Here is a 27,129-nt window from a genome sequence, read left to right as displayed (position 1 = left end):
GGGCCTTCTTGGTGGTGGCGCCTGCCCTGTGGAACGCCCTTCCAGCTGATTTCAAGGAAATAAACAACTATCTGACTTTTAGAAGACATCTGAAGGCAGCCCTGTTTAGGGAAGTGTTTGATGTTTTATTGTGCTTTTAATATTCTGTTGGGAGCTGCCCAGAGTGTCTGGGGAAACCCAGCCAGATGAGCGGGGGATTAATAATAATAATAATAATAATAATAATAATAATAATAATAATAATGTTCTTTTGCTCGTTGTGAGGAAGGACAGAGAGGGTGCTTGAACTTGGTGGACTTCTGAGATTTTGCTAAGATGTGTGAATCTTCTTCCAAGCCTGGAGTTGCTGTCTGGGGGGCTGGTGTTACCAATGTGCCATTGGACTAGATGCCCACCTGTGCCCAAGGAACACCTGGGAGGCCTAGCCGAGAGTCGTGGTGCAACAAATCTATTGATTTGCACTTATCTCCCACTTTAATTTCCAGGGAGCTCAAAGTAGTGTACATGGCTCTTGCCTCCTCATTTTAATCCCTACAAGAACCCTGTGAGGGTCGGTTCAGCCAGGAGGCACAGTGTCTGGCTCAACACAGAGTTCCTCATGGCCAGGTCAGGATTCGAACCCGGGTCTCCCTGGGTCCTAGTCCGAAACTCTAACCCAGAATTTCTGAACTGTGGGTCTCTAGATGTTGTTGGACTACAACTCCCATCATGAGGCCCAAGGTTGATCCAACCGCTACAACACCCTAGAGGAACGAGCGATTCAACCATGAGCAGGAATGTCACAATGAGATACAGGGATCTGTGAAGGCGGAGAGGAGCAATGAGTGGTCCAAGGTCATCCAGGGAGCTTCAGCGTGGCTGAGCGTGGATTCGAACCTTGGTCTCGATGCACCAGGTCAGCCGTGGGGAACTTTTGGCCCTCCAGATGTTGTTAAACTACAGCTCCCAACATCCCTGGGTGCCGGCCATGCTTGCTAGGGCTGGGGGCGGGGCAGGGAGAATCGTAGTTCAATGACGCTTGGAAGGGCCAAAGGTTCCCCACTCCAAAAGATAAATGTACTGGTTCTGTGCATTTTGCAGAACCCACCTGCCTGTCTTTAGATGTGTTTTCATAGAACGGTAGAGTAGGAGGGGGTGCTGAGGGTCATCCAATCCAGCCCCCTTTAATGCAGGGATCTCAGCTGAAGTTTCCATGACAGACAGTCATCCAACCTCCTGCAAATGAGATTCCACAACCTCCAGAGGGAGTTGGTTCCACTGTCAAACAGCTCTCACTGTCAGAAAGTCCTTCCTGATCCATTGGTTTGAGTCTTACCCTTCGGAGCAACAGAAAACAAGCTTGCTTCCTCTTGCAGCTCTTGTGAAGATGTTGATTGTATCTCCTCTCAAGTCTCCTTTACTTCTAGGCTAAACCTGCCCAACTCACTCAACCGCTCCTCATAAGGCTTGGCTTCCAGACTGTCTCGCCAGAGTGGTGCATGCTCTAGTTATCTTTCGCTTGGACTACTGCAATGCTCTCTACATGGGGCTACCTTTGAAGGTGACCCGGAAACTACAATTAATCCAGAATGCAGCAGCTAGACTGGTGACTGGGAGCGGCCGCCGGGACCACATAACTCTGGTCCTGAAAGACCTGCATTGGCTCCCAGTATGTTTCAGAGCACAATTCAAAGTGTTGGTGCTGACCTTGAAAGCCCTAAACAGCCTTGGCCCGGTAGACCTGAAGGAGTGTCTCCACCCCCATCGTTCTGCCCGGACACTTGAGGTCCAGCTCCGAGGGCCTTCTGGCTGTTCCCTCCCTGTGAGAAGTGAGGTTGCAGAGAACCAGGCAGAGGGCCTTCTCGGTGGTAGCGCCCTCCCTGTGGAACACCCTCTCTCCAGATGTCAAAGAGAAAAACGACTACCAGACTTTCAGAAGACATCTGAAGGCAGCCCTGTTCAGGGAAGCTTTTAATGTTTAATAGGTTATTGTATTTTAATATTCTGTTGGAAGCCGCCCAGAGTGGCTGGGGAAGCCCAGCCAGATGGGCGGGGTATAAATAATAAACTATTATTATCATTATATTATCTTGGTTGCCCTCTTCTGCACACCTTCCAGCTTGTCAACCTCTTAAATTGTGGCGCCCAGATCTCAACACAGGACTCCAGATGTGGTCCGACTGAGGCAGAATAGAGCATCTCCCCTGATCTGGACACTGGACTTCTGTTGATGCAGGCTGGAAGAACATTAGCTAATGTTCTCCTTATTGCAACTCCGAGGCCTGTGCAAATCCGTTTCCCGTTCTCAGATTGCATAACGCAGCCTCTGCGTTATTTTGCAAGGATCTGTGGTTTCCTGGGCAGCTAAGGCTCCCGGTTCAGCCGTGCCCCAAACCCGGCCACCTGTTCCTCCAGAAGACCACCATTCTGCTGCCATTCCGGACCACGAAAGCCACGTTTGTTACATTCTTTCAAGATACGAGACACTCAAAGCTTGCGGACGTGCTTCCTCTGTCGCCGGATCCGGCCGTGGTGTGCAGGCAGGGCGCTTGGGAGGAAGCAGGCTGAAGCATGTGCAAGGATGTTGCTGCCATGCGCCACGGCGCCTGCTTCCCTTCTGCAGCCACAGGCCCGTCGTTGTGGCCGACGCGGTTGCGCAGCAGGGTTAAGCAAGACTCGCTTCCGTTGCATGGTTCCTGCCCGCCTGCTGCTTTTCGGTGAAATACCGCTAACAGGCGCCGCCGTCCCCAGTTTTTCTGCATGCTTTTTGGGGGAGACAGGGCAGATGTGGCCAGAGCAAAAAGCAAGCCAAAGCAGCCTTAACTTGGTTCCTTCCCTTGGCTGGGGTGAAAGGGAGTCCACCACAGACAGGTGGCCATCTGTCATAAGAACATGAGAGAAGCCCTCTTGGATCAGGCCAATGGCCCGTCCAGTCCAGCACCCCGTTCTCACAGGGGTTGAACAGTTGCCTGTGCGAATCCAGAATGCAGGATTCTCCCATCCTGTGGTTTCCAGGGACTGGCCTTTTGAAGCATTGCTTGGAGGCGGTTGGGGGATGGATGGCGGCTAACAGATTGAGGTTGAATCCTGCCTGGTTCCCTGAAACCTCGCTTCTCGCAGGGAGGGAACTGCCAGAAGGCCCTTGGAGCTGGACCTCAGTGTCCGGGCAGAATGATGGGGGTGGAGACGCTTCTTCAGGTCTATAGGGTCGATGCCGAGCATTCCCAGCACCCCCAAAGTCGGTGTGTCAGTGGCCCGTTGCCTCCGATATTGGGACAGGAATTTCTGTAAACTGATGTTCTGGGATGAGGGCCCCTTTGTTTTCTCTGTCCAGAATCTGTTTGCTGGGTGGCCTCAAGACTGAGGGGAGGATGAAAGCTTCTCTCTTTCCCAACAGGCAGAATTTCAAAGACTTCAGGCGCAGAAGGCATAGTCCATTTTGCAATTCTAGCCCGTTTCAGTCATCATTTAATAGCACCACACCCAGGCGGTACAGCAGATTCTCTCCCTCCTCATTCAATCCCCGCAACAACCCTCTGGGGCAGGATAGGAGGAGAGTTGGTGACTGAGCTCAGCGTCACTGAGTGAGCTTCATGGCCTAGTGGGGATTCGAACCCTGGTCTCTCCTAGATACGAGTCCGACATAATAACCTCTACGCCGCTCTCACTGAATGCATGAGATCATAGAATCATAGAATCATAGAGTTGGAAGAGACCACAAGGGCCATCGAGTCCAACCCCCTGCCAAGCAGGAAACACCATCAGAGCACTCCTGACATATGGTTGTCAAGCCTCTGCTTAAAGACCTCCAAAGTAGGAGACTCCACCACACTCCTTGGCAGCAAATTCCACTGTCGAACAGCTCTTACTGTCAGGAAGTTCTTCCTAATGTTTAGGTGGAATCTTCTTTCTTGTAGTTTGGATCCATTGCTCCGTGTCCGCTTCTCTGGAGCAGCAGAAAACAACCTTTCTCCCTCCTCTATGTGACATCCTTTTATATATTTGAACATGGCTATCATATCACCCCTTAACCTCCTCTTCTCCAGGCTAAACATGCCAGCTCCCTTAACCGTTCCTCATAAGGCATCGTTTCCAGGCCTTTGACCATTTTGGTTGCCCTCCTCTGGACACGTTCCAGTTTGTCAGTGTCCTTCTTGAACTTTGGTGCCCAGAACATGGTGCTGAATGTATGAGGTGCCCAGAGGGACATTTGTGTGCGTTTGCAGCTCAGAAGCATTTCATTTTCTCGATTTCAACCATAGGGCTGGTTGGAATCGCGCAAGTTAAATCAAAGCAAGACATGAGATTTCTGCATTGCAGGGGGTTGGAATAGATGACCTCTGGGGGTCTCGTGCAACTCTGTGAAGCTTAAAACCTCTTTGGTTTAGGATGATCTCGCAAGATCTTGTGGGATGACCCCTAGCACTCCTGTTTAAAAACGTGGATGCTTTTTCTTCTGAATATTTAGTAATATTCTGGGAATATGTTCAGGCTAGTATCCCTGAAGCGTTAGGGTATCCGACTACACCCTTAGAACCCAAAATATTTCTCCTGGAGAATCTAAAAGATGTTATTCTGGAAAATAATCAACAAATAGTGTTAATAGCTGCTGCTAAGATTATAACACCAAAAATGCGGGGTGGGGAATATAATACTATACCTGAATGGATTAAGAACATTAAGAATTTACGACTAAGGCAACTTATTACAAAATAATACATATAGACCGGCGTAACAGGTTCATGGGGGGAAAAGGGCATTTTTTTTGGCAAAGTTTTGGAACAACAAAGTCAATGACAGCAGCCAACTTCATGCTGCTTTCAGCCTGCTGCGGCAGTATTTCTGCATGCTCTTTATCTTTGGTTTATTTTGTTTATTCTTCATCATAATAAAATTAGGAATGCATTTTTAGAACGTTCCTGTCCTGTGTTCTATGCTGGATTAAACGGATGTCGTTTAATCACTCTTGCGTGTCACTTTGAGTTGCATGGGTTTCTAAAAACCAATCAATGTGCTTAATAAATAATAATAATAATAATAATAATAATAATAATAATAATAATAAGGTTTACACCTGACTTTCCTCTATCTCTCTTTTCCAGGATTCTCCCACCTTCCCAACGGTCTGTATCCCTCATACATTCCTCTGAGCCACCTGGAGCCTCACAACAGCGGCAGCCCCTTGCTTGCTCAGCTGGGCCAGCACAGCCTCTTTGAGTCTCCAAAAGGTGAGTTCGGCTCCCCCCCTCTCTTTGTCCAGTGCCCCCAACTGCCCCTGGGAAGCCCCCAAATGGCACAGATGCAGAACACACACAAACCCGTCCTGTGGTTGCTCACCATCACTGATGATGATGATGATCAGGGCTGCCTTCAGATGTCTTCTAAAAGTTTGGTGGCAGTTCTCTTTGACATCTGACAAGAGGGCGTTCATACGTCCGGATTTCTGCCAGGGCGCTGTTCACGAGGGTCGAATACTGGCTTTGTCAAGGAAATTCTGGACGTTTGGCAACCCTAAATAGGAGCAGGCCTTGGAGATGGAGGTTAATTGGGAGGAGGAGAAGAAGAAGAAGAAGAATTTATTTATACCCCACACATCTGCCTGGGTTTCCCCAGCCACTCTGGGCGGCTTTCAACAAAATATTAAAATACAATAATATCCTTCAGATATTAAAAGCTTCCCTAAACAGGGCTGCCTTCAAATGTCTTCTAAAAGTTTGGTAGTTGTTTTTTCCTTTGATTGATAAGAGGGCTGTCAGGGGTTCAGAAGCAGAGACGCAGAGAAGGGTGGAAACAGAGAGCGAGGGGGAGGAAGCCGAAGGGAGAATGAGTGATGATGACGACCCGAGATCTCCAAGCCTAAGCAGTGAGTCAGAGGACTCCCAAAAGGGAGCCCCAGTTAGCAGAGCAAGGGGGGGATCCGGGGGGACACCCCAGGAGGAAGGGAACAGAGGAGATTCAGAGAGCAGCAGCTGGAAGTCGGGACCCACGCTCATAACTGAGGGCGGCAGCAGCTGGAAGTCGGGACCCACGCTCAAGACTGAGAGCAGCAGGGAGGAAGGTAGCCAGGCATCGGGTTCCGGAGGCTGTCAGCAGGAGGGAGGGCACGAGTCAGGGGTGGTCACGCCCTCCTCAGAGAGCGAGGCAACGGTTAAGAGGAAAGTAGAGAGTTGGGCGCGCGCGCCAAGTTCAAATGCAGCGGAAGCTGGAGCAGTAAGCAGCCCGGAGAGTGAGCCAGGTCCTAAAGCCCGCCGCAAGGAGGCAGAAGGATCAGGGGGGTCAGCGTCAGAGGAGAGTAGAAGGGAGGAGGCCCAGGGGGGCAGAAGGACCCAGAGACGTAGGGAGAGGCGAAGGAGGTGGAGCAAGGCTAGGGTATTAAGCTGGTGTGCAAGAGGCGGGGACTCAGACGGGTCTTCGCCGACCTAGAGCAGAAGGTGTAGAGCTGCACGCTGCAGTTCGGAAATGAAACCTGTAACTCAATAAAGACTCTTTTAAAGTGGACGCTGTGTGGCGTGGTCCTATGTGAGCTGGGACCTGGTAGCAGCTCTGACAGTAAGACCCGTCTCTTCAAAGCTTCAGAAACCTGAAACCTCGCAGCGGGAGCAGAAGCCGCTAGGGGAGGAAGAGGGGTGTCTGTAAGCGAGCTCACAAAGGTTAGCAAGATGACGGAAGAACAGAGGATCTCCGCGCTGCAAGAGGCAGTGACCCAGTTGTCCTCAGAGGTATTGGCTTCCAAGAAACGGGAGGAGGAGACTACAGCCGCCTACAGAGACCTACACGCCAGGTTTGAAATGCTTGTTAAGCAAGGGCAACCGGGACCCAGACCGGAGGGCGTGGGATTGGCACGGAGAGCAGGAGGGCTTGTGGCTCACTTCGATGGGACTTTGCAACAGTACCCTAATTTTAGAGCAGACGTAATGTGCGCACTGCAACTGCTGGCAAAAGACTTCAGAGATGAGGAAGAGAAGGTGGGGTTCATATTGTCCCATTTGCATGGGGATGCCAAAGCCTGGCTGCGCAATTTGTGGAGGGATAAAGATCCGGCGCTTCAGAATGCAGATGCCTTTATCAAAGCGATGGATGCGTGTTTTTTGTCTACTATTGATGTGGATCTTGCCAGACGGGAGATTCATGGACTAAAACAAGGGAGGGCGAGCGTCCGGCAGTATCACGCCCGATTTTTTGCGCTGGTCAGTGCTTTAGAATGGGATCGGGATTCGCCCCCTGTCAGAGACCTCTTCTGGGAGGGTCTAAGTTCAGCGGTTAAGGATGAAATTGCAAGGGGGGAGAGGCCCCGAAGCACGCAGGAGGTGGTCCAAAGGGCGCTGACTGTGGGGGTGAGGCTGGAAGAACGTCCATGGTGCAGAGATGAAGGACGTGGAGGGCGCGAAGCAGCGAGAAGTTTCTCTTTCGTTCCGAGGGAAGCAGCGCGTGCGCAATCCACACCTCCGCCAGGAGGGGGAGGGGAACCGATGGAGGTTGGAGGTGCAAGGGCTCAGTCAGCAGCCAGAGCCCTAGCACCGGCAGCAGTGAAAGCGAAGCCTCCTAGAGGGAACAGGAAGTGTTACATCTGCGAGGATCCAGGCCATTTGGCGAAGGAGTGTCCCCGGAGGCTCCACAAGCACACTGCAGCCTCAGCAATGGTGACTGCAGCAACGCAGCAAGGAGAACCACAGCAGGGAAACGACGATGTCTGGCTGGAGACGGAGGCACTGGGGCCCAGCCAGACGCATCTGTGAAGCAGTCCCCAGCAATCTTGCAACCCACGGATCCCCTCCCACCCAAACCAGTAGTGCAGCTCACAGCATCTCTCCAGCTACCCGACGGCGTCACTATCGAAGTGCCGCTTTCTGTGGATTCTGGAAGCAACGCAGACTTTATAGCGCAGAGCTTTGTGGAGCAGCACGCTATACAGCTATTGCCTGCCACTCTGCCCCTGCAAGTCGTCACAGTGGATGGCAGAGAGTTGCTAGGGGGGCAGGTGGTGAAGCAGACGCCACCGATGGTGATGCGCCTTGGCAACCACAGGGAAGTCATCAGTTTTAATGTCACCCAACTGTCGGACACGCCCATTGTGTTGGGCATGAGTTGGCTGGACAGGCACAGTCCGACACTGGCTTGGTACCAGAGACAACTGATCTTCGGCTCCTCTTATTGCGCAGAACACTGCATCCTGCCCCGACGGGAGGGAGAGGAGGAGGAATCACAACTGCAGTTGGGAACGTTGCAAGCGGTCCCCCACAAATACGCGAGCTTTTTGGAGGTCTTCTGCGAGAAGGAGGCGGACAAGCTACCCCCTCACCGGCCATATGACTGCAAGATTGACCTCCTACCGGGGGCGACGCTGCCGAAGGGGCGGCTATACTCCATGTCTGAAGATGAAATGCAGGAACTCAAACAGTTCATCGAGCATAATCTGGAGCGTGGCTTCATCAGAGAGTCCAAGGCAGTGGGGGGCAGTCCCGTTTTCTTCGTGAAAAAGAAAGACACGCCCCAAAAAAGACTAGTTGTGGACTACCGCCTTTTGAACCAGATGACCAAACCGTCTGATTACCCCATGCCCAGGATTGACGACCTCCTCGCGACGGTGCGCAAGGGACGCGTGTTCACCAAGTTGGACCTGCGAGGGGCGTACAATCTCATCCGCATGCGGGAGGGCGATGAGTGGAAGACGGCCATGTTCACACCGCTGGGCACCTACGAATACAGAGTTATGCCCTTTGGATTACAAAATGGCTCTCACTGTTTTCAAGCTTTTATGCATCACGTGTTGGAGGGACTCCTCTACAAGACATGCGTCTGCTTCCTGGATGACATCCTGATTTTCTCTGACTCGCAGCAAGCTCACGACCGAGACGTGAGGGAGGTGCTCAGCAGGTTGCAACAACATAGACGGTACGCCAAGCTGGAGAAGTGCCAGTTCGACACGACGGAGGTGGATTTCCTGGGATACAAGTTGTCGGACAAGGGGATAGCCATGGACAGCACCAAGGTTCGTGCGGTATTGGATTGGAAAAGCCCGCGCAACCGGAAGGAGGTCCAGCGGTTTGTCGGCTTCGCCAACTTCTATCGCAAGTTTATCAAGGGGTTCGCGATGCAGACGGCAGCAATTACGGACACGCTCAGCTCCAAAAAAAAGAAATTCATCTGGACGGAGCAGGCGGAACAGTCCTTTCAAGCGCTCAAGCATCTCTTCGCATCGGAGAAGCAACTGCTGCATATCGACCCCAGTAAACCGTTGAGGGTAGAGACAGACGCGTCAGACAGAGCCGTGGGAGCTGTCCTGCTGCAGCGAGACCCGCAGGGGGTGTGGCGGCCGGGAGCGTTCTACTCCAGAAAGCTCAGCAAGTCGGAGCAGAACTACACCATCTGGGACAGGGAGTTGCTGGCCATTCATGCAGCTTTCAAGGCGTGGAGGCACTTCCTAATCGGCGCCAAGCACACGGTGCAGGTCTGCACGGACCACAAGAATCTGGAGCACTGGCGCACGGCTCAGTTCCTGAACCAGAGGCAGATACGTTGGGCGGAGTTCTTTGCTGACTTCAATTTCCGAATAGAGTACGTCCCAGGCGACACCAACATCATGGCGGATGCACTGTCCCGAAAACCGCAATACCTAGAAGAGGTGACGCCAGCGGCGGCCATGCACATCTTCGCACCGACGGCGTGGGCGTGTGCCTCAGCTACAGTAGACCTGGATGCGGTGCGACGTGCATTGCGGGACGACTCATTCGCGCAAGACAAGATGGCGGAACTGCTCAGAGGCACGGCTACCACGGACGAGTTCCAGGTGCGGGACGGCTTGCTCCTACGCAAAGGGGCTGTCTATGTACCAGGAGACGACCTTCGCGCCAAGGTACTGCAACAGTTGCACGACGCACCCACGGCCGGTCACTTTGGCACAGAGAAAACGATGGAATTAGTCGCGAGAGACTTCTGGTGGCCCAGGCTGAGAGGAGAGGTCGCGGACTACGTCGCGAGGTGCGACACCTGCCAGAGGGCCAAGCCGGTACACAGACCACCGGCGGGACTGTTAGAACCGCTGCAAACACCGTTTGAACCGTGGGAGAGGGTGGCCCTGGACTTTGTGACGGATTTACCCAACTCGAGAGGCAAGACAGCTGTGCTAGTGGTGGTGGACTTGTTCACCAAGATGGCACATTTCATTCCGTGTGCGAAGGTGGCCACGGCGGAACAAACCGCCAAACTGTTCATAGATCACGTGTTCAAAGTGCATGGCCTGCCACGGTCTATCCTGTCCGACCGCGGACGCCAGTTCATCTCGTCTTTCTGGCAGAAGCTGATGGGTTTTCTAAATGTCAAGGTCAATCTGGCATCAGCAAGACACCCGCAGACCAACGGGCAAGCAGAGAGGGTCAATGCCATCATGCAGCAGTACCTGAGATGCTATGCCAATCAACAGCCTGCGACGTGGGTGGATTACCTGCCGCTAGCCGAGTTCGCTTACAACAACACGAAGCACGTGTCCACAGGAGTGACGCCGTTCTTTGCCAACAATGGGAGGAATCCCAGAACCTTCCCGGGACTGGAGAGAGTGGGGGAAGGAGAACCACAGACGGCGGACGCGTTCGCGTCAGAGCTGCAGGCGGTCCACGATCAACTCAGACGGCAGCTGGAGCTAGCTAAGCACGCCTACAAGGTGCAAGCTGACAAGCACAGGCGGGTTGGCGAAGTGATCCAAGTGGGAGACTGGGTCTGGTTGGCAGCCCACGCAGTGCCGACCAGGTCGCTTGCCAAGAAGAAGTTGGGGCACAAGCAGATCGGTCCGTACCAAGTCGAAGCGCAGATCAACCCGGTAGCCTTCCGACTGGCGCTGCCGGAGGGTTCCAGAATGCATCCGGTGTTCCACAGGTCGGTGCTCACTCCCTACAAGGCACCTCACAGGTTCCAGGAGCCAGGGACGGCGCCAAGTCCGCTCCGGGAACGGACGGAGACGCGGGAGGTGAAGCACCAGGACCACATCAACGAGGTCACGGAGATTTTGGACTCCAGATGGGGGGAAGAGGGAGTCGAATACCTCTTAGCCAGAGAGGGCACCCGGGCCAGCGCCAATAGCTGGGTACCAGACTACGCTTTGGAGGAACCCCTGCTCAAGGACGAGTTTCATGCCCTCTTCCCACACAAACCCATGCCAGCGAGCTTCTTCGACGACTGGTTGTTCACACCCACACTTTCTTCCAGCACGTTCCATGGATTCGACTCAGAAGGGGAACCCGCACGGAGCACCCGTTCCCCAGAAGGTTCACCGGCAGGTTCGGCATCAGGCAACTCGTATTGGTGGGACGATCGACCAGAGGAGCGATGGCGCAGGAAGTGGCTGGAGATGCCAGGTCGAGCGACCGACGCAGAGACTGACATGGACGTGTTCGGGGAGGACCTCGGGTTCGAGCACGGCGGTACAGAGATGGAAGAGCAACAAGTCAACGTCGACGACCGCGAGGGGGAAGACTCGGAGGTCTTCAGTTGGCGGCCACCCACGGGGAGCGACCTGTATCCAGCATTCCCTCCCATGATGATGGAGCGCCCAGCACCCACACCTGACAGCGGGGAGGGGGGAAGGGGGGGCTTCGAGGGGGGGATGGATGTCAGGGGTTCAGAAGCAGAGACGCAGAGAAGGGTGGAAACAGAGAGCGAGGGGGAGGAAGCCGAAGGGAGAATGAGTGATGATGACGACCCGAGATCTCCAAGCCTAAGCAGTGAGTCAGAGGACTCCCAAAAGGGAGCCCCAGTTAGCAGAGCAAGGGGGGGATCCGGGGGGACACCCCAGGAGGAAGGGAACAGAGGAGATTCAGAGAGCAGCAGCTGGAAGTCGGGACCCACGCTCATAACTGAGGGCGGCAGCAGCTGGAAGTCGGGACCCACGCTCAAGACTGAGAGCAGCAGGGAGGAAGGTAGCCAGGCATCGGGTTCCGGAGGCTGTCAGCAGGAGGGAGGGCACGAGTCAGGGGTGGTCACGCCCTCCTCAGAGAGCGAGGCAACGGTTAAGAGGAAAGTAGAGAGTTGGGCGCGCGCGCCAAGTTCAAATGCAGCGGAAGCTGGAGCAGTAAGCAGCCCGGAGAGTGAGCCAGGTCCTAAAGCCCGCCGCAAGGAGGCAGAAGGATCAGGGGGGTCAGCGTCAGAGGAGAGTAGAAGGGAGGAGGCCCAGGGGGGCAGAAGGACCCAGAGACGTAGGGAGAGGCGAAGGAGGTGGAGCAAGGCTAGGGTATTAAGCTGGTGTGCAAGAGGCGGGGACTCAGACGGGTCTTCGCCGACCTAGAGCAGAAGGTGTAGAGCTGCACGCTGCAGTTCGGAAATGAAACCTGTAACTCAATAAAGACTCTTTTAAAGTGGACGCTGTGTGGCGTGGTCCTATGTGAGCTGGGACCTGGTAGCAGCTCTGACAAGGGCGTTCCACAGGGTGGGTGCCACCACCAAGAAGGCCCTGTAACTTGGCTTCTTGCAGTGAGGGAACTGCCAGAAGGCCCTTGGAGCTGGACCTCAGTGTCTGGGCTGGATGATGGGGGTGGAGATGCTCTTTCAGGTCTACTGGACCGAGGCTGTTTAGGGCTTTCAAGGTCAGCACCAACACTTTGAATTGTGCTCGGAAACGTACTGGGAGCCAGTGTAGGTCTTTCAGGACCGGTGTTATGTGGTCTTGGTGGCCGCTCGCAGTCACCAGTCCAGCTGCCACATGACTGGGTGCCTCTGGTCCTGGAACTGCACCTGGGCACCATGTGGACTAGTGGCCTGAGATGGCTCCTTCCTTCTCCTTGCATTTGCCTGATCCTCCTTTTTGCAGCTGCCTAAGCTGGTCGCCTGTTGCCTCCCATCTTGGGGCAGGAATTTCTGCTCTGGGAGAAGGGCAGGCTCACATTTCTCCATCCAGAATCTGTTTTCTGGGTGGCTTCCAGACTTACTGGAGGAGAAAAGCTGCTCTCTCACCTCAATTTCCTCCCAAAACAGGCATAATTTCAAAGACTTTTGTCACAGAAGGCACGGTCCATTTCAGGCACATGGTCTTATCCCTCCCATTTGCTCCCCACAATGCTGTGAGGCAGGTTAGGCTGAGAGAGGCATTGACTGGCCCCAGGTCACACACTGAGCTTTGTCATGGCCAGGTGGGGAATTCGAACCCAGGTTTCTCCCAGCTCTTAGTACCGCCCTCTAACCATTGCACCCCACTGGCTGCATGTATATGGGAGGAATATGGTGTTGAATGTATATGGAATGTGCATAGAGACGTTTGCATGGTGCAGGATAAGTGCATCTCACATGGTTGAAATTGTGCAAATCATATCCGAGTAAGGCAGAAAGCTTAACCCCTTTTCCCCACCACCTGCCAGGTCAACTTGGGGTTCCCCGGCACATAACGATATTTTGTTGTATTTTTCCATTTTTTAATTATTGAAATTCAAAATACTAATCCACATGAAAAGGAAAAAAGCAAGTGTCTCAGGCATACAGAAGCTAAAGTAAATGAAAGTCATTAGGATCTGAGAACTCTGCCCCCCAAAACCAAACCAAAATAATCTCTTTTCAGTATTGGGGTACTAACCCAAGGCAAACTATAATACACTTTGCCATTAACGTTGCCGTGTTTGGTTAATTACATTAACTTGTTTACTTTCTGTGTTACAGGGTACAGATGGTGTGAAATAAAAAACCAAAAACCCCAAACCCATCTCTGCTCTCTATATGCCAATCTGTGCCATAAACAAATCCCTGCCATGTTCTTCATTATTATGCATATACAATTAAGTCATGCCGCATTTCGTTGGAATTATCGCATTGTTTGGGTCCCTGTGGCACTTTGAATCTGTGCAGTCATGTTTCCTGTGCAAGCTCTCGCCTTCGCTTGGGGTTGCCTAAGTCTGTTCCTTGTTTTTGCAGATGGGTTTTATCTTGGCGGCCACGCAGGGCAGCCCCCCTTGCACCCCCAGGCCCCCCCCTCGAGGACGGCAGCCGGCCACGGGCCCAGCACCCTCCACCGCGAGAAGGAGCTTGGGCACCTGCCCAGGGCCTCGAAGGATGGTGCCAGGGACGTTGGCAAGGAGCGGGCATGCCGGGGCGACGTCCTTTTGGCCGGCCCGAAGAAAGAGGGCAAGGCCCGGGAGGAGCCCAGGCCACACAGCGTGGTCGACCTCACCCAGGACCCCAAGCCCGACAGCGACAGGAAAGTGAGCGGCCCCGAGAAGGGCGCCAGGGCCGGGGAGCAGCCGCTGCCCCCCTTCCTGGCTGAGCATGCGCCGAGTCGCGGCACCCACGGCGGAGAACCAAAGTTCAAGAACCCGCTGCAGACCTCCTCGCTCAGCAACTGCAACGGCGGAGGGGACCCTCTGGGGAAAGCGCTGGGCTCGGAGCAGGACCGCTGCGCCAGGGACCCCGCGCGGCACGACGAGAACATGAGGCCTTCCTCGCACTCGGAGCGGCTGCGGAGGGGGGATTCCGGGGCGGGGTCCGCTGCCTTGCACGTGGCCTGCAGCTGCCCCTCTCCGGGCCAGCCGGGGAAGCTGGCCCCCGCTTCCTCCGCCTTCCCCCCGCAGCCGGTCCATTCCAACATGTACACCATCTTCCCTCTGGCGAAGGAGGCCGGCAGGGAGCACAAGGTCATTGCGCCCACCTTTGTGCCTTCCGTGGAGGCTTATGACGAGCGCAGCGGGCCCATCCAGATCGCCTCGCAGGCCCGGGACAACGGCGGCGGCAAGGTGAAGGAGAAGGACCCGCCGGCTGCCCGGGTGGGCGTCCTTCAGGCCTTGCCTGAGAGGTGCCTGGGCGACGGCGCCCGCAGCCTGCTGCCCCCGGACTTTGCGGCGCACGGCGAAGCCAAGAGGATGGAGGTTTTGCGCGAGAAGGGCTCCGTCATCCGAGCCACCTCCACGGCACTCAGGAAGCAGGGGCCCCCAGAGACGTTCCTCAGCAGGCCCCGCCTCGGCTCCCCTGAAAGCAGGGGCAACTTCCTCGCCTCCAAAGACTTGCTCAAGCCGGGCTCGGAGTCAGAGCATCGCTCCTGTGAGCGGGAGCGGTTCCCGCGGCCCGGCTGCAAGGACGCGGCGAAGATCTATGGCACTTTGGACAGTTCTTCCTCCTCTCCCTCTTCCTCTTTGCCGTCCGCCTCATCCTGGGGGCAGCACCACGACCACGGCCAGCCCCCAAAGCCCTCCGAGCAGAAATGGAAGCCTTTCGACATGGGCAACTTTGCCACCACGCAGATGGCGGTCTTGGCGGCACAGCACAACCAGGCCAGCCGGGCGGAGGAGGAAGCCAAGAAGGCGTACCTCGACCCCGGAGGCCTGCAGAGGACCGTGGTGACGGCGACTCGGAGCGCGGAAGGCCTCCACCCTACCTCTCACGGAGAAGGCTCGGCCATGCAGAGCCTCATCAAGTACAGCGGCAGCTTTGCCAAGGAGGCGGCGGCGGCTCGGTCGGGCAGCGGCAAGAAGAGCCCCTTTGGCGGTTTGGGGCACATGAAGGCTGACCCCTCCCTGCAGGCCTCGGCCAGAATCCAGCAGCTGCTGCCCCACCAGGCCAGCAAACAGCTGAAGAAGGAGCCTGAACGCCCCGAGAGCGCCAAGTCCTTTGGGCGCGAGAGCATTGGGTCGCAGGGTGAGGGGGAGGTGCGCCACCTCCCCGTGGGCATTGCTGTGGCCGTGGCGAGGCAGAAGGACAACAGTGGCGGCGGTGGCAAGGTGGGGCCGGGATTGGCGGACCGCGATCGCGCCCTCTCCCTGGGCAACGTCAAAGGTAGGTCACCTGATGGGGAGGGTGGGTGGGCATTCTCTGGCAGGTAGCAGGTGATGGTAGAATTGTAGGAAAGGCCAGAGATTTTCCTGCTAGTATTACTGCCAATAGAAATAAAGCAAAATACCAGACCGCTGCTTACGTATTCAGTTACGGCGGCAAGAATAAATACTGATAGCCACAAGTTGGAAATGTGAAACAACACCTACAATAATAGATCGGCAATAACTCATGCTAGAGTACTTTCAATTAGCAAAGCTGACCGGAAAAATCAGAGGGGCCTCAAATCAAAAAATATTTAGAGAATGGAGACTATTCAAGGAATATACAGTAGTGCCCCGCAAGACGAATGCCTCGCAAGACAAAAAACTCGCTAGACGAAAGGTTTTTTCGTCCGCGATTTGCCTCGCAAGACGAATTCCCCTATGGGCTTGCTTCGCAAAACGAAACTTGCCCTGGGGACAGCGGGTCTTCTCTTTTGAAGCAAGGGGCTGCGGGGAGATAGCGATCTCCCTGCAGCCCCTTGCTGCAAAAGACGTCTGGGGGAAGCGGGGAAGAAGCGCTTCTTCCCCGCTTCCCCCGGACGTCTTTTGCAGGGTTGCCGGCATGCCGAAGCCTGCATGCGCTGACATCAGCGCTCCCAGGCTTCGCGGCGCTGATGTCAGCGCGCGCAGGCTTCAGCATGCCGGCAACCCTCCGCCAGCAGCGGCAGCGCTGCCGCTGCTGGCGGAGAGGTCCGCGAAGCCTTGGCCGGACAGCTTTTGAAGGCAGGCGGGGGGGGGGGAGCAAAGACTTTCGCCACCGCCAGCCTTCAGAAGAGGAAGGCTGGCGGGGGGCAAAAGTCTTTGTCCCCCCTGCCTGCCTTCCCAGGGGCTTTTAAATCGCCCCGGACAGCGGAGAAGTCCTCCGCTGTCCCTGGGCGATTTTAAAATGCCGCCCGCCAGCATTTTAAGATCGCCCCGGACAGCGGAGAAGTCCTCCGCTGTCCCGGGGTTTTTTAAAATGCTGGGGGTGGGAAGAAAAGCCCTTGTCCCCCCCCCCAGCCTTCAGAAGAGGTCCGGGGACACACTGTCCCCGGACCTGGTCTGAAGGCGGTTTCCCTAGGAACGCATTAATTGATTTTCAATGCATTCCTATGGGAAACCGTGCATCGCAAGACGAAAAAACCGCAAGACGAAGAGAATTGCGGAACGAATTAATTTCGTCTTGCGAGGCACCACTGTATAAGATTATATTGTAAAAATGACGTAATCCTAGCAGAACCGAATGATACTTGTATATAATAAACAAATGGAATAAATATACTAGAAATCAAGATACAAGAGATGGGAGGAGGAGGAGGTCATGGAAAGAAGGTAATGAAAGTGGAGAATTTGAAAATGATGGTTTTATTTTTTTTTCTGTTTTTGTCTTTTTTCTTTGTAATTTTAAAAAAATATATTCTTTTTTCAATAAATATCATTAAAAAAAATACTAGAAATGTAAACAGGAAAAGTTATAAAACAAACTGCAATAAAATTAAGACAATAGAAAAAGTACAAGAAGAATGATTGGAAGTTTCTTTCAGAAGACTTCATTAGAAAAGACAGGATGTTATAGCCAGTGTTCATCTCTTATTGTTAACTCTTATTTGCTTTTTTATTTTTATTTTATTTATTTTTTTCTTTTATATTTTTGTGTTTAATTTTGCTGTAACTATGTGTAGCGTATATATAAGATGATATTTTAAATCAATAAAGATGAATTTATACATCATTTTTTTTAATAAAAAAAAGAATTGTCGGGTGGATGGAGGGGAACCGAAGGCTCAGCTCATGCAACTCCCTGCAGTGCAGGAATTAGATCAGGGGTCAGCAAAGTTTTGTGGCTTGGGCCGGTTCGCAGTCCCGCAGATGCCATGGTGGGCTGGAGTGCGTGCGCATGCACAAACACTATTTCCCAATGGGAAGCCAGCCAGCATTGCAAAAATGCTCTGTGCTATCTGCTCTGTGCCAGTTTAGATAGATGATAGAGTTTAGATGATAGATAGATGATAGAGTGTGTGTGTGTGTGTGTGTGTGTGTGTGTGTGGGCAAAATGGAGGCTTGTTCTTTTGTTGGTGCTGGGAAAATCCATTTCTGGGTGTCTTGTTCCATTTTCAATGCTCAGCTGTTGTCCAAGAGTGTTCTTTGCCTAACCAGAGCTTGCCCAAGAGTGAAAAACAGGTCTTGCTCAAAACCTCTGCATTATTGCACGGGAGCCAACCAAGCGGGCAACGGGGGTCCACGGGCCGGTTAAATGACCCCCCATGAGCCGTTTGTGGCCCATGGGCCTTAGGTGTCTGACCCCTGAATTAGATGGATTGGGCTGGATGGGCGTTGCTTGTGGGGCTGTGCCCAGCGGGTGTGGCACAGCTGCTGTGGGTTCATAGATTCAGAAGGGGCCTCAGAGCTCACCCAGCTCACTGCCAAAGCTAGATGTCTGTGGCTGAGGCTGGCGGCCGGACACTCTAGTCCCCTTGCCTAGGGAGTGTTAGGTTAGCTAAGACAGGTGTGTTGTGCTGCAGTGTCTAGCAGGTGTGGGGCGATGTGCTGGTGGGCTTCTGTTGGCCATGAGAGGGGGCTCTGGTGCCCAGCAAGGGCTGTTGGTCTTTCCCAGGACTGTACGATGCAAAACGAATGATGCAAAAAAAAATGAGCTTTATGGACATTTGGGTTTGTCGTTTACAGGCAGATTTCAGTATTTTCATGTTGCGGAATTAAGATTATCCTTTCTTTTTGAGTTCACAGCACACACACACACACCCCACATCCAACTCATTGATCCTATGGAATATATGGGTTTTTTTGGTGGTTTTGCAAAGACGCCTTGAGTTGCCTGTGGCGAGAGAAGGTGGCTGATAAATTTAATAACCAATAGTGATAGTAATAACTCCCTAGGCCGGAAGGGTGTGTGTTTAAGTCTGAAAGCTCTCCTGGCATGCAAAGGGGGTCTGTGTTTGTTTCTGACCCAGTTCAGCTACTGACAGTGGCGTAGCGTGGGTTGTCAGCACCCGGGGCAAGGCAAGTAATTTGCGCCCCCTAACCCATGGATTTGCGCCCCCTAACCCGTGGATTTGCGCCCCCTAACCCTAACCCCCAGATGTTGCGCCCGGTGCGGCCGGCCCCCCCTGCACCCCCCACGCTACGCCACTGCGCAGAGACGTGGCTGGTTACTTGCGAAGGGCTCTCTCCTTTGTTTTTCAAAGGCTCTGAGCTCCTCTCTCAAACAAGCACCCCTTTATCTGTGAACTCGCACATTTAATTTTTATGAAAGGTGCCGTAATCACCCATGGCTCTTCCCATACTGAGCGGAGGCTGGTCAAATTTTTATTTCCCACGAGGTAGAAACTGATGCAACAGGCCTGGAGGGCATCCCCTGAACTTGCAATGAATGAGACTGGCCATTGGGTGTCACTGTCGTATCACAAAAAGGAGTAAACGTTATTATTTTTGAGAGAGAAAATATGTGCAGTATTCACTGTATATGAGAGAGACTGCCAGACCGTATATATGCTTACTCGTGAGAAAGCTCTACTGTGCTCAGTGGGGAATGATGCAAAATGACCGCCGGTTCCTTCTAGCTGGGTCAGTCCTACGTTTTGAAAAACAAATCTCCCCTTGACCACTGCTGTTAAAAACAAGCTGAAAATCTGCCGTTGGTGTCGGTAGCCATCTTTTAGCCTGAGTAATTGTGAGGGTTGTGTCTGTGTGCAGCTGCACATGTCACTTAAGTTCTCTGTAATGTTGGTCATTCACTTCTTCTTCTTTTTCTTTTCTTTTTTTGGAGAAAAGCAATTTATTGGAAGTGTTGGCTGAGCCAGGAGGCTGGGGTTCAGCTGGTTTTTGATGGGTCTGGGATATAGACAAGGCCAGTGGTTTTTGGCAGGTACACCCCGTGGCAAAGCCCAGCATTTTTTGGCTGGTTGTGGGGCACTTTGGGGTAGGTGTGGAGTGAAGCACAAAACCTGTTTATTCAGCTGATGTGTGTGTCTAAAGAAGCGGTTTTTTGGGGGGAGGGAGCAAGAATAAGACTTGATCTAGCAACTGGACCTAAAAAAACTGATTTGTTTTCTGTTTGCTTGGCTGACAACCTGTGTGCGCGTGTGTATTTTATTTTAATTTTTAAAGGCATAAACTCCAGCTGTGCATATTTATCCAGGACAGTCCCCGTTTCACAGTCCTGCCTCTGGAATATCTGCATCCCTGTTCAGCTTTGCTGGGTCATTTGAGGAAAATTGTCTTAGAGCCGTGCTAAAGAGCCCCACTTCTTCCTCAAGAACTCCTAGTAGAAGTTAGGTTCCTGAATGATGTGTTGGCAGTGGTGGTGGAGCAGGGGTCAGCAACCTAAGGCCCAGGGGCCACAAGAGGCCCATGGACTCCCGCTGCCAGCTCGGTCGGCTCCTGTGCGCCACGCTAAATGGGGGCAGAGCGGGGACCGCCTTCCGTGACGCTGGCTGGCTTCTCATTGGTTGCAGGAAGCTCCTGCGGCCAATGGGAAGCTGCGCACACCTCCTCCGCACCAGACAAAGCGCCAGAAATAGCGTTTGTGCATGTGAACGAGTGTGTGTTCCCCCTCTGGCCCACTGCGGCGTCTGAGGGACTGTGAACCCGCCCAAACCTCAAAAACTTTGCCGACCCCTGTGGTAGAGGATAAACCAGATTTTTTGGTGTCAATGCAGCGTTCGGTGCACAGCCTGCCATCTTGCACTATACAGTGGTGCCCCGCAAGACGAATGCCTTGCAAGACGGAAAACTCGCTAGACGAAAGAGTTTTCTGTTTTGGAGGTGCTTCGCAAAACGAATTTCCTATGGGCTTGCTTCGCAAGACGACAATGTCTTGTGAGTTCCTGCTGGGGTTTTTTCCTCCCCCCCCTTTTTCTAAGCCGCTAAGCCGCTTATCAGCTGATCCGATCAGCAGATAAGCCGCTAAAAACCACTAATAGCGCTAATCCTTCAATGGGCTTGCTTTGCAAGACGAAAAAACTGCTAGACGAAGAGAATCACAGAACGAATTCTTTTCATCTTGCGAGGCACCACTGTACACGGGTACATTTTGAACGATAGATAGACAGACAGACAGATAGGTAGAGGGATGATAGATAGATGATAGATGTTAGAGTGAGTGAGTTGTGTCTGGGCAAAATGGAGACTAGATCTTTTGTTGGTGCTGGTAAAATCCATTTCTGGGTGTCCTTCTTCTGTTTCCAATGTTCAGCTGTTGTCCAAGAGTGTTCTTTGCCTAACCGTAGCTTGCCCAAGAGTGAAAAACAGGTCTTGCTCAAGACCTCTGCATTATTGCTCTTATTTTAAAGCCGGACGTAGCTATTTGCTGCATTTTGTGGAAACGGCCCTGAAATCACTTCAATGTGATGTGTACTATGTGGAGAGCTTGAGCAACCGGCTCCTCCTAGCGAGGGGGTGGAAATGTGGCCATGGGATGATCTGTGGCAATAGGCCGCTGAGAACAAAATGGCGCTGGTTGTGCTCAGGTGAGGAGCAAAAGGAAGTAGGAACATGACCAGAGAGCCTACCTACATACCACGAAAGGTCCCTCCTACCAGCGGCAACTGTGAACATTTAATGGGTTATTTTGTTAGAGGGAGAATCTGGTTCAAATGTTGTCTGGCCTTTTTGGTCCCAACAGCCCTGGGTGGGTACCACAAATAAAAATAATAAAAATCACATGAATGAGCCACACTGGATTCCACTATAAACTTGGAAGCAGCCCTAGAAGGGGAAGGCAGGAAGCTGCCATATAATGGGTGAACCCATTGATCCACCGAGTGCAGCATTCTTGGCCCTCAACGGCAGCAGCTCTTGAGAGTCTTGGCCAAGAGTCTTTTCACAGGGATTGCGACTTGGTTCCTTTTAAACAACAGATGCTCAGAACCAAAGCTGGGATAGTCTATATGCCAACCATGTGGTCTACTGCTGAGCAGTGGTTTAAAAAAATTAATGTATTAGGGGACATGGGTTCCCCCTTTTCTAGCATAATGAGCCAAAATGAGCCGCTGTTTTGTGGCACTTGTAATAATAATAATAATAAATTTTATTTATACCCCGCCCTCCCCAGCCAAGACCCGGGCTCAGGGTGGCTAACACCAGGTATAAAAATCATTGATTTAAATACAACTTAAAAACAAGATTAAAGTACAACATTAAAATGCAGCCTCATTTCAGTAGAAACTCAAATCAAAAACTTTTTGGGGATGAGAACAAATCTTCACCAGGGCTTTGAGTTGTACATGGGTGTGCTGTGCAACAGAGAAGGAAAAGGAAAGAGAGACATGATGAAAAAATCAAACCCGTAGCAGAATTAACTGACAACTCGCATTACTGTTGGGTTTGAAGGGTCAGGGAGTCCGGTCCATTTGCCAAATTGAACAGAAGCTTTGCACAAAATATTAGAGCGTGAATTATGTGTAGCAGCAGCGCTGTGTGAGGCTGAAAGCCTTTGCGGTGTTAACATAACTGGATAGAACTCTCACAAAATTAAGACCGTGTGGTCTGTTCACCTCCCTACTCCGTGAGAAAAGGTATTTACAGTGGAACCTCGGTTTTAGAGCGTCTCGGTAGCCAAACATTTCGGCTTTCAAATGCCCCAAACCCGGAAGTAATTGCCTCTGTTTCTGAACGCTTTTCAGAAGCCGGACAGCTTCCGAGGTGCGTTTCTCAATGGAATTTGCTGACCGCCCTTTGCGCCTTGGTTGTCGGACGGCTCGGAAGTCGAATGGTCTTCTGGAAAGAATTACGTTTGACAACCGAGGTTCCACTGTGTCGCCTACTGGCTAGTTTTTAAGTTTAGGAGCCCCACATGAAAAATGACCCGTATTGTTAAAATGCACACAGGATTTGGCTCAGAAAGGGATTTTTGCACGCTGACTGAGGTTGCTGAGATTTGGGAGCGGCTGGGGCATGCATTTGCGTGTGAGAGAGGGAGAGCCAAGAGCGAAGGCATCTTAATTCTAGAATTTGCAGAGCACTCCTTAAATTCCCAGTGGTACCTCTGGTTGCGAACAGGATCCGTTCTGGAGGCCTGTTCGCAACCTGAAAAGAACGCAACCCGCCTCTGCGCACGTGCGGGTCGCGATCCACTACTTTTGCACATGTGCGTGACATCATTTTGCACATCTGCGCATATGCGAGCGGCGAAACCCAGAAGTAACCCGTTCCATTACTTCCGGGTCACCGCGGGACGCAACCTGAAAATGCGCAACCCGAAGCAAACATAACTTGAGGTATGACTGTATAGCCAAGAGGAGCAGGACTCTAGCCGGCCGAGGATGCTGTTCCTTGCCGCCAGCTCTCAAGGCATGCGCCTTCCCATGCTTGCTGGTGGCCCTGCAGGCTGCCTGCCTCTCCTTCCTTCCCTGGCCACTCCAAGATGCGCTGCTGATGCTCTCTGAGGCAGATGCGTTGGGCCTGGCAGAGCGAACCCTCCCTCCTTGCGCTTTTGAAAGGGAGAGGCAGACTTGGACGTATCCATCAGTCCGTCTGCCACCGACGGCCTGGCCAATGCTTTTGTTCCGGGGCCTCGTTTTTTTCTGGCAGACGTCCCCCTGCTCCGCCTCGCACCCGGTTCCCACAGCACCCCCCCTCCCCGGCCCACTGCTTTGGCTGGAGCCAGGAGACTGGGAGGGGTGGTGGCTGGGAGCCCATGGAGGGGATTTGTTTGTCTGAGCTGGTTTGGAGAGAGGGCCCCCCAACCCTTGCTCTGCACCGCAGCCCACCCCTCCCCGGCCGCGTTAAACATAATTTACTGAGCAGAACTAGAAGCCTGCAAACAAGGCTTGCATTCTGCCAGGCTGCCCGGGCCGTTGCTAAGCGATGGAATTGGCTTTCAGAAAGAAAACAAGGCCTGCCTTTCTCTCCAGCCACGTCCGCCCCCTTTCCCCTCGTCCCGGTGTGCCAAGAGACGTTTTCGCTAATAACATTAGTTCGCTTGCGCCGAGTGGAGGGCGCTTGAATGCTCAGAACCATTTCCCCCCCACCCTTAAGAGAAAAGCCCAGGGCTTTACTTGGCTAATCTCCTCGTATTTGGCAAGTAAACCTATACTCCTTTAATGCTGGGCATCGGTTCCCGAGGCAACGGGGGCCAGGGTCGCTCCCCACCCCTCTGGCTTTAGCCTGCACATAACTGATTGAATCTCGAAGGCGCTTCGTGCGTCAAACGCCGGGCGTATTTTATCGAGACAAGACCGGCCATTGAGTCGCCGGAGACAATTGCCAGCTTGTAAATTGCAGGGGGGGGGGCTATCCTGTTGCAGGAATGGGGTGGGTGACATTTATGAGCAAGTGGGGGGGAGAGCAAAGAGTATGCTGGCTGTTATCCACCACCCCCCCCTAATTTTTTGCAGTCAGGCGTCACAATGAACCGCCGCAGCAACAAATAGTTTGGAATAATAATAATGTGCCTTGCAAAAATAAACACCGCGCCAGTTGTTTGTTTGGTTTCAGGCCATTTTGGCCCACGCGAGAGTGGCAGGGAGTGTGTGTCTGTGTGCAGGAGACTGAGTCCAGGCTGACTCCAACCCAGAAGCCCCCCCGAGAAGCGGTTGAGCATTTCATTAAATAAATAAAGTGCGCTGCGTGGTGGGATGGGTTAGTGTGGTGGATGCGCCATTGCGGCGAGCGGCACCCCCGAGGCTTAGTTAGCAGGTGCAAAAATAACCCGAATCAGTTGGCACCAAGCACTCCACATTTGGGTTGTGGACTCCAGCATGTGTCGCAGGGAAGGTTTGGTGGCGCTGGTCAAAGAAGTTTGGGAGCCCGAAAGCAGCGTGAGTCAGTCCCTCATATGCTCTCCGTGTTTTCGCCAGCAAAACTAGGGAGGTTTTTCGAAAATCTTTTGCAAGGGAGCCCTGTATATGACACAGTTATAGCCCGGTGTGCATTTCGCTCAGTCAGTAGAGATACTGACTCAGTTGTGGGTTCAAGTCCCACATTGGGCAAAAGATTCTTGCCCTGCAGAGGGTTGGGCTAGATGACCCTTGTCGACTCTTCCAGCTCTCCTCTCCTCTGATTCCATAATTTCATTTCCTTCTGACCTCACTATTTACCACTCTGTAATATATGTACCTTACGCAGGTGGCAGTGTGGTGTAAACCACAGAGCCATGGGCTTGCTGATCAGAAGGTCGGTGGTTCGAATCCCTGCAACAGGGTGAGCTCCCGTTGCTCGGTCCCTGCTCCTGCCAACCTAGCAGTTCGAAAGCATGTCAAAGTGCAAGTAGATAAATAGGTACCACTCTGGTGGGAAGGTGAACGGCGTTTCCGTGCGCTGCTCTGGTTCACCAGAAGCGGCTTGGTCATGCTGGCCACATGACCCAGAAAAACTGTGTTGGCTCCCTCCGCCAGTAAAGTGAGATGAACGCCGCAACCCCAGAGTTGTCTGCGACTAGACTTAACTGTCAGGGGTCCTTTACCTTTATCTTTAATATATGTTCCTGCAACGCAGAATAGGGCTTTGTGCTTCTGATGGAGTGGAGCCCATCTTGCCATAAGAAATGTGCTAGACTTTGAAGGTGCTACAAGATTGTTTTTCCTGCAAAAGGAGATCCCCTCTGGAAATGGTGACTCTCCCTCTCTTCACACCAAAATCATTGCTTGTAGCCTCTGTGTGCTTCCTGGTCTCTATTTGCTGGGATGTCGCTCAGCTTATTTTTTAGAGGGTGAAAAATATCTGTACCTAGAAAATCAGCAACAGATTTTCTCCTTGATTTGGTTTAAAAACAAACAAACAAACCAAAAAACCTTTCTTGGGATGCCTTGTTAAAATGTTAGCTGGACTCGTCATACTTTAGGGTTTGCCTCCCTTCAGCAGAATGAGCGGCGAATTCAGCAGCGGAGAGAGTGAAGTCATACACATTTCCATCTCCAGAGGGCAGAGGGACTGTGAGAATCTCTGGGGAGTAATTGCGTCATGCACCTCATCCCTCCAAAAATGCATGAATGTCGAACACCAAAACACCAAGCAGCCTGCCATTTTGCACAGCGTAGCTGCCGAGTTGCACTTCACGTTTCTCTAGCATACTATATCTTCAATCTGAAGTCGGAACAAAATAAAAAAAAGATTCCTTCCATTGGCACCTTAGTGACCAACTAAGTTTGTTCTGGGTATGAGCTTTCGTGTGCATGCACACTTCTTCAGATACACCAAAACAGAAGTCACCAGACCCTTATATACCATAATTCGTTCTGGAGGTCTGTAAAGGTAAAGGTAAAGGTACCCCTGCCCGTACGGGCCAGTCGTGTCCGACTCTAGGGTTGCGTGCTCATCTCGCTCAAGAGGCCGGGAGCCAGCGCTGTCCGGAGACACTTCCGGGTCACGTGGCCAGCGTGACTAAGTGGCATCTGGCGAGGTCTGTTCTTAACCTGAAACTGTTCTTAACCTGAAGCACCACTTTAATTAATGGGGCCTCCTGCTGCTGCCGCGCCGCCAGAGCACAATTTCTGTTCTCATCCTGAAGCAAAGTTCTTAACCCGATGTACTATTTCTGGGTTAGCGGAGTCTGTAACCTGAAGCGTATGTAACCTGAGGTACCACTGTATAATGAGAAGGTGGGGTGTGGTATTACAGTCATACCTCAGGTTACAGATGCTTCAGGTTATGTTTTTTGGGGTTACTTCCAGGTTTCGGTGGTCGCGCATGCACAGAAGCGCCAAATCGCAACCCACGCATGCACAGACGCACCGCTGCGGGTCGCGAATGTGCATCCCACATGGATCACGTTTGCAACCCGAGTGTCCACTGCACTTAGAAGGGTGGTAGGAATGGGTGATTGGCTGATAGGTGTGGTAAACCTGTTGATGACTGTATCACCCGTGAAAGCTCATACCAATAACAAACTTAGCTGGTCTCTAAGGTGCTACTGGAAGGAATTTTTTATTTTGTTTTGACTACATCAGACCAACACGGCTACCTACCTGTAACTTCAATCTGAAGGTGTGCTGTTTTCTTTTCCTTTAAATTAGTGCAAAGGAGGGCTGCTCCACAGCAAATCCATGCCGCATACAGCTGATGTTTTAGGAGTTTTCAGCTCCAGTAGAGTTGGAAGCGATGCACAAGGGTCATCTAGGGTCAACCCACTGCCAGGTCACAAATCACAACTAAAGATGGGGAGAGTGGTCCTCAGTAGGAGAATGACGCCCCACTTTTTGCCTGCAGAAGTTGGGCTCTCCCTTCCTTTTTCCAGTGCACACGCTTGTCTGATTTGTGAACCTTTGGGTCTTCATTTCCTTTATTCTTGGGAGGCTGTGCACATCAAAACCAGATCAAATGTGTATCTCTCTGCTTAATGAATTTAAGACTTCTGAACATTTTAGGACTGCAGCCTGGGTGCCAATTCTTTTTTTTCTTCTCCAAGTGTACGTATGAGGCACTGAAATGTGAAAGA

At 52.4% G+C, this 27,129-nt stretch overlaps 1 protein-coding gene across 3 annotated transcripts in view; it reads left to right on the top strand.

Moving 5' to 3' along the window:
• TNRC18 (trinucleotide repeat containing 18) overlaps nt 1–27,129 on the top strand; it is a 128,049-nt gene that overhangs the window by 36,905 nt on the left and 64,015 nt on the right. For all 3 annotated transcript variants that reach the window (XM_082199562.1, XM_082199561.1, XM_082199560.1), the window contains exons 2-3: nt 5,082–5,207; nt 13,867–15,717. In XM_082199562.1, the coding sequence (XP_082055688.1) occupies nt 5,082–5,207; nt 13,867–15,717 (1,977 nt within the window). The remainder of the gene's footprint in view (nt 1–5,081; nt 5,208–13,866; nt 15,718–27,129) is intronic.

Source organism: Podarcis vaucheri, assembly GCF_965113315.1.
Source record: "Podarcis vaucheri genome assembly, chromosome: 14".
Taxonomy (NCBI): domain Eukaryota; kingdom Metazoa; phylum Chordata; class Lepidosauria; order Squamata; family Lacertidae; genus Podarcis; species Podarcis vaucheri.
This window is presented reverse-complemented; position numbering and strand designations above follow the sequence as displayed.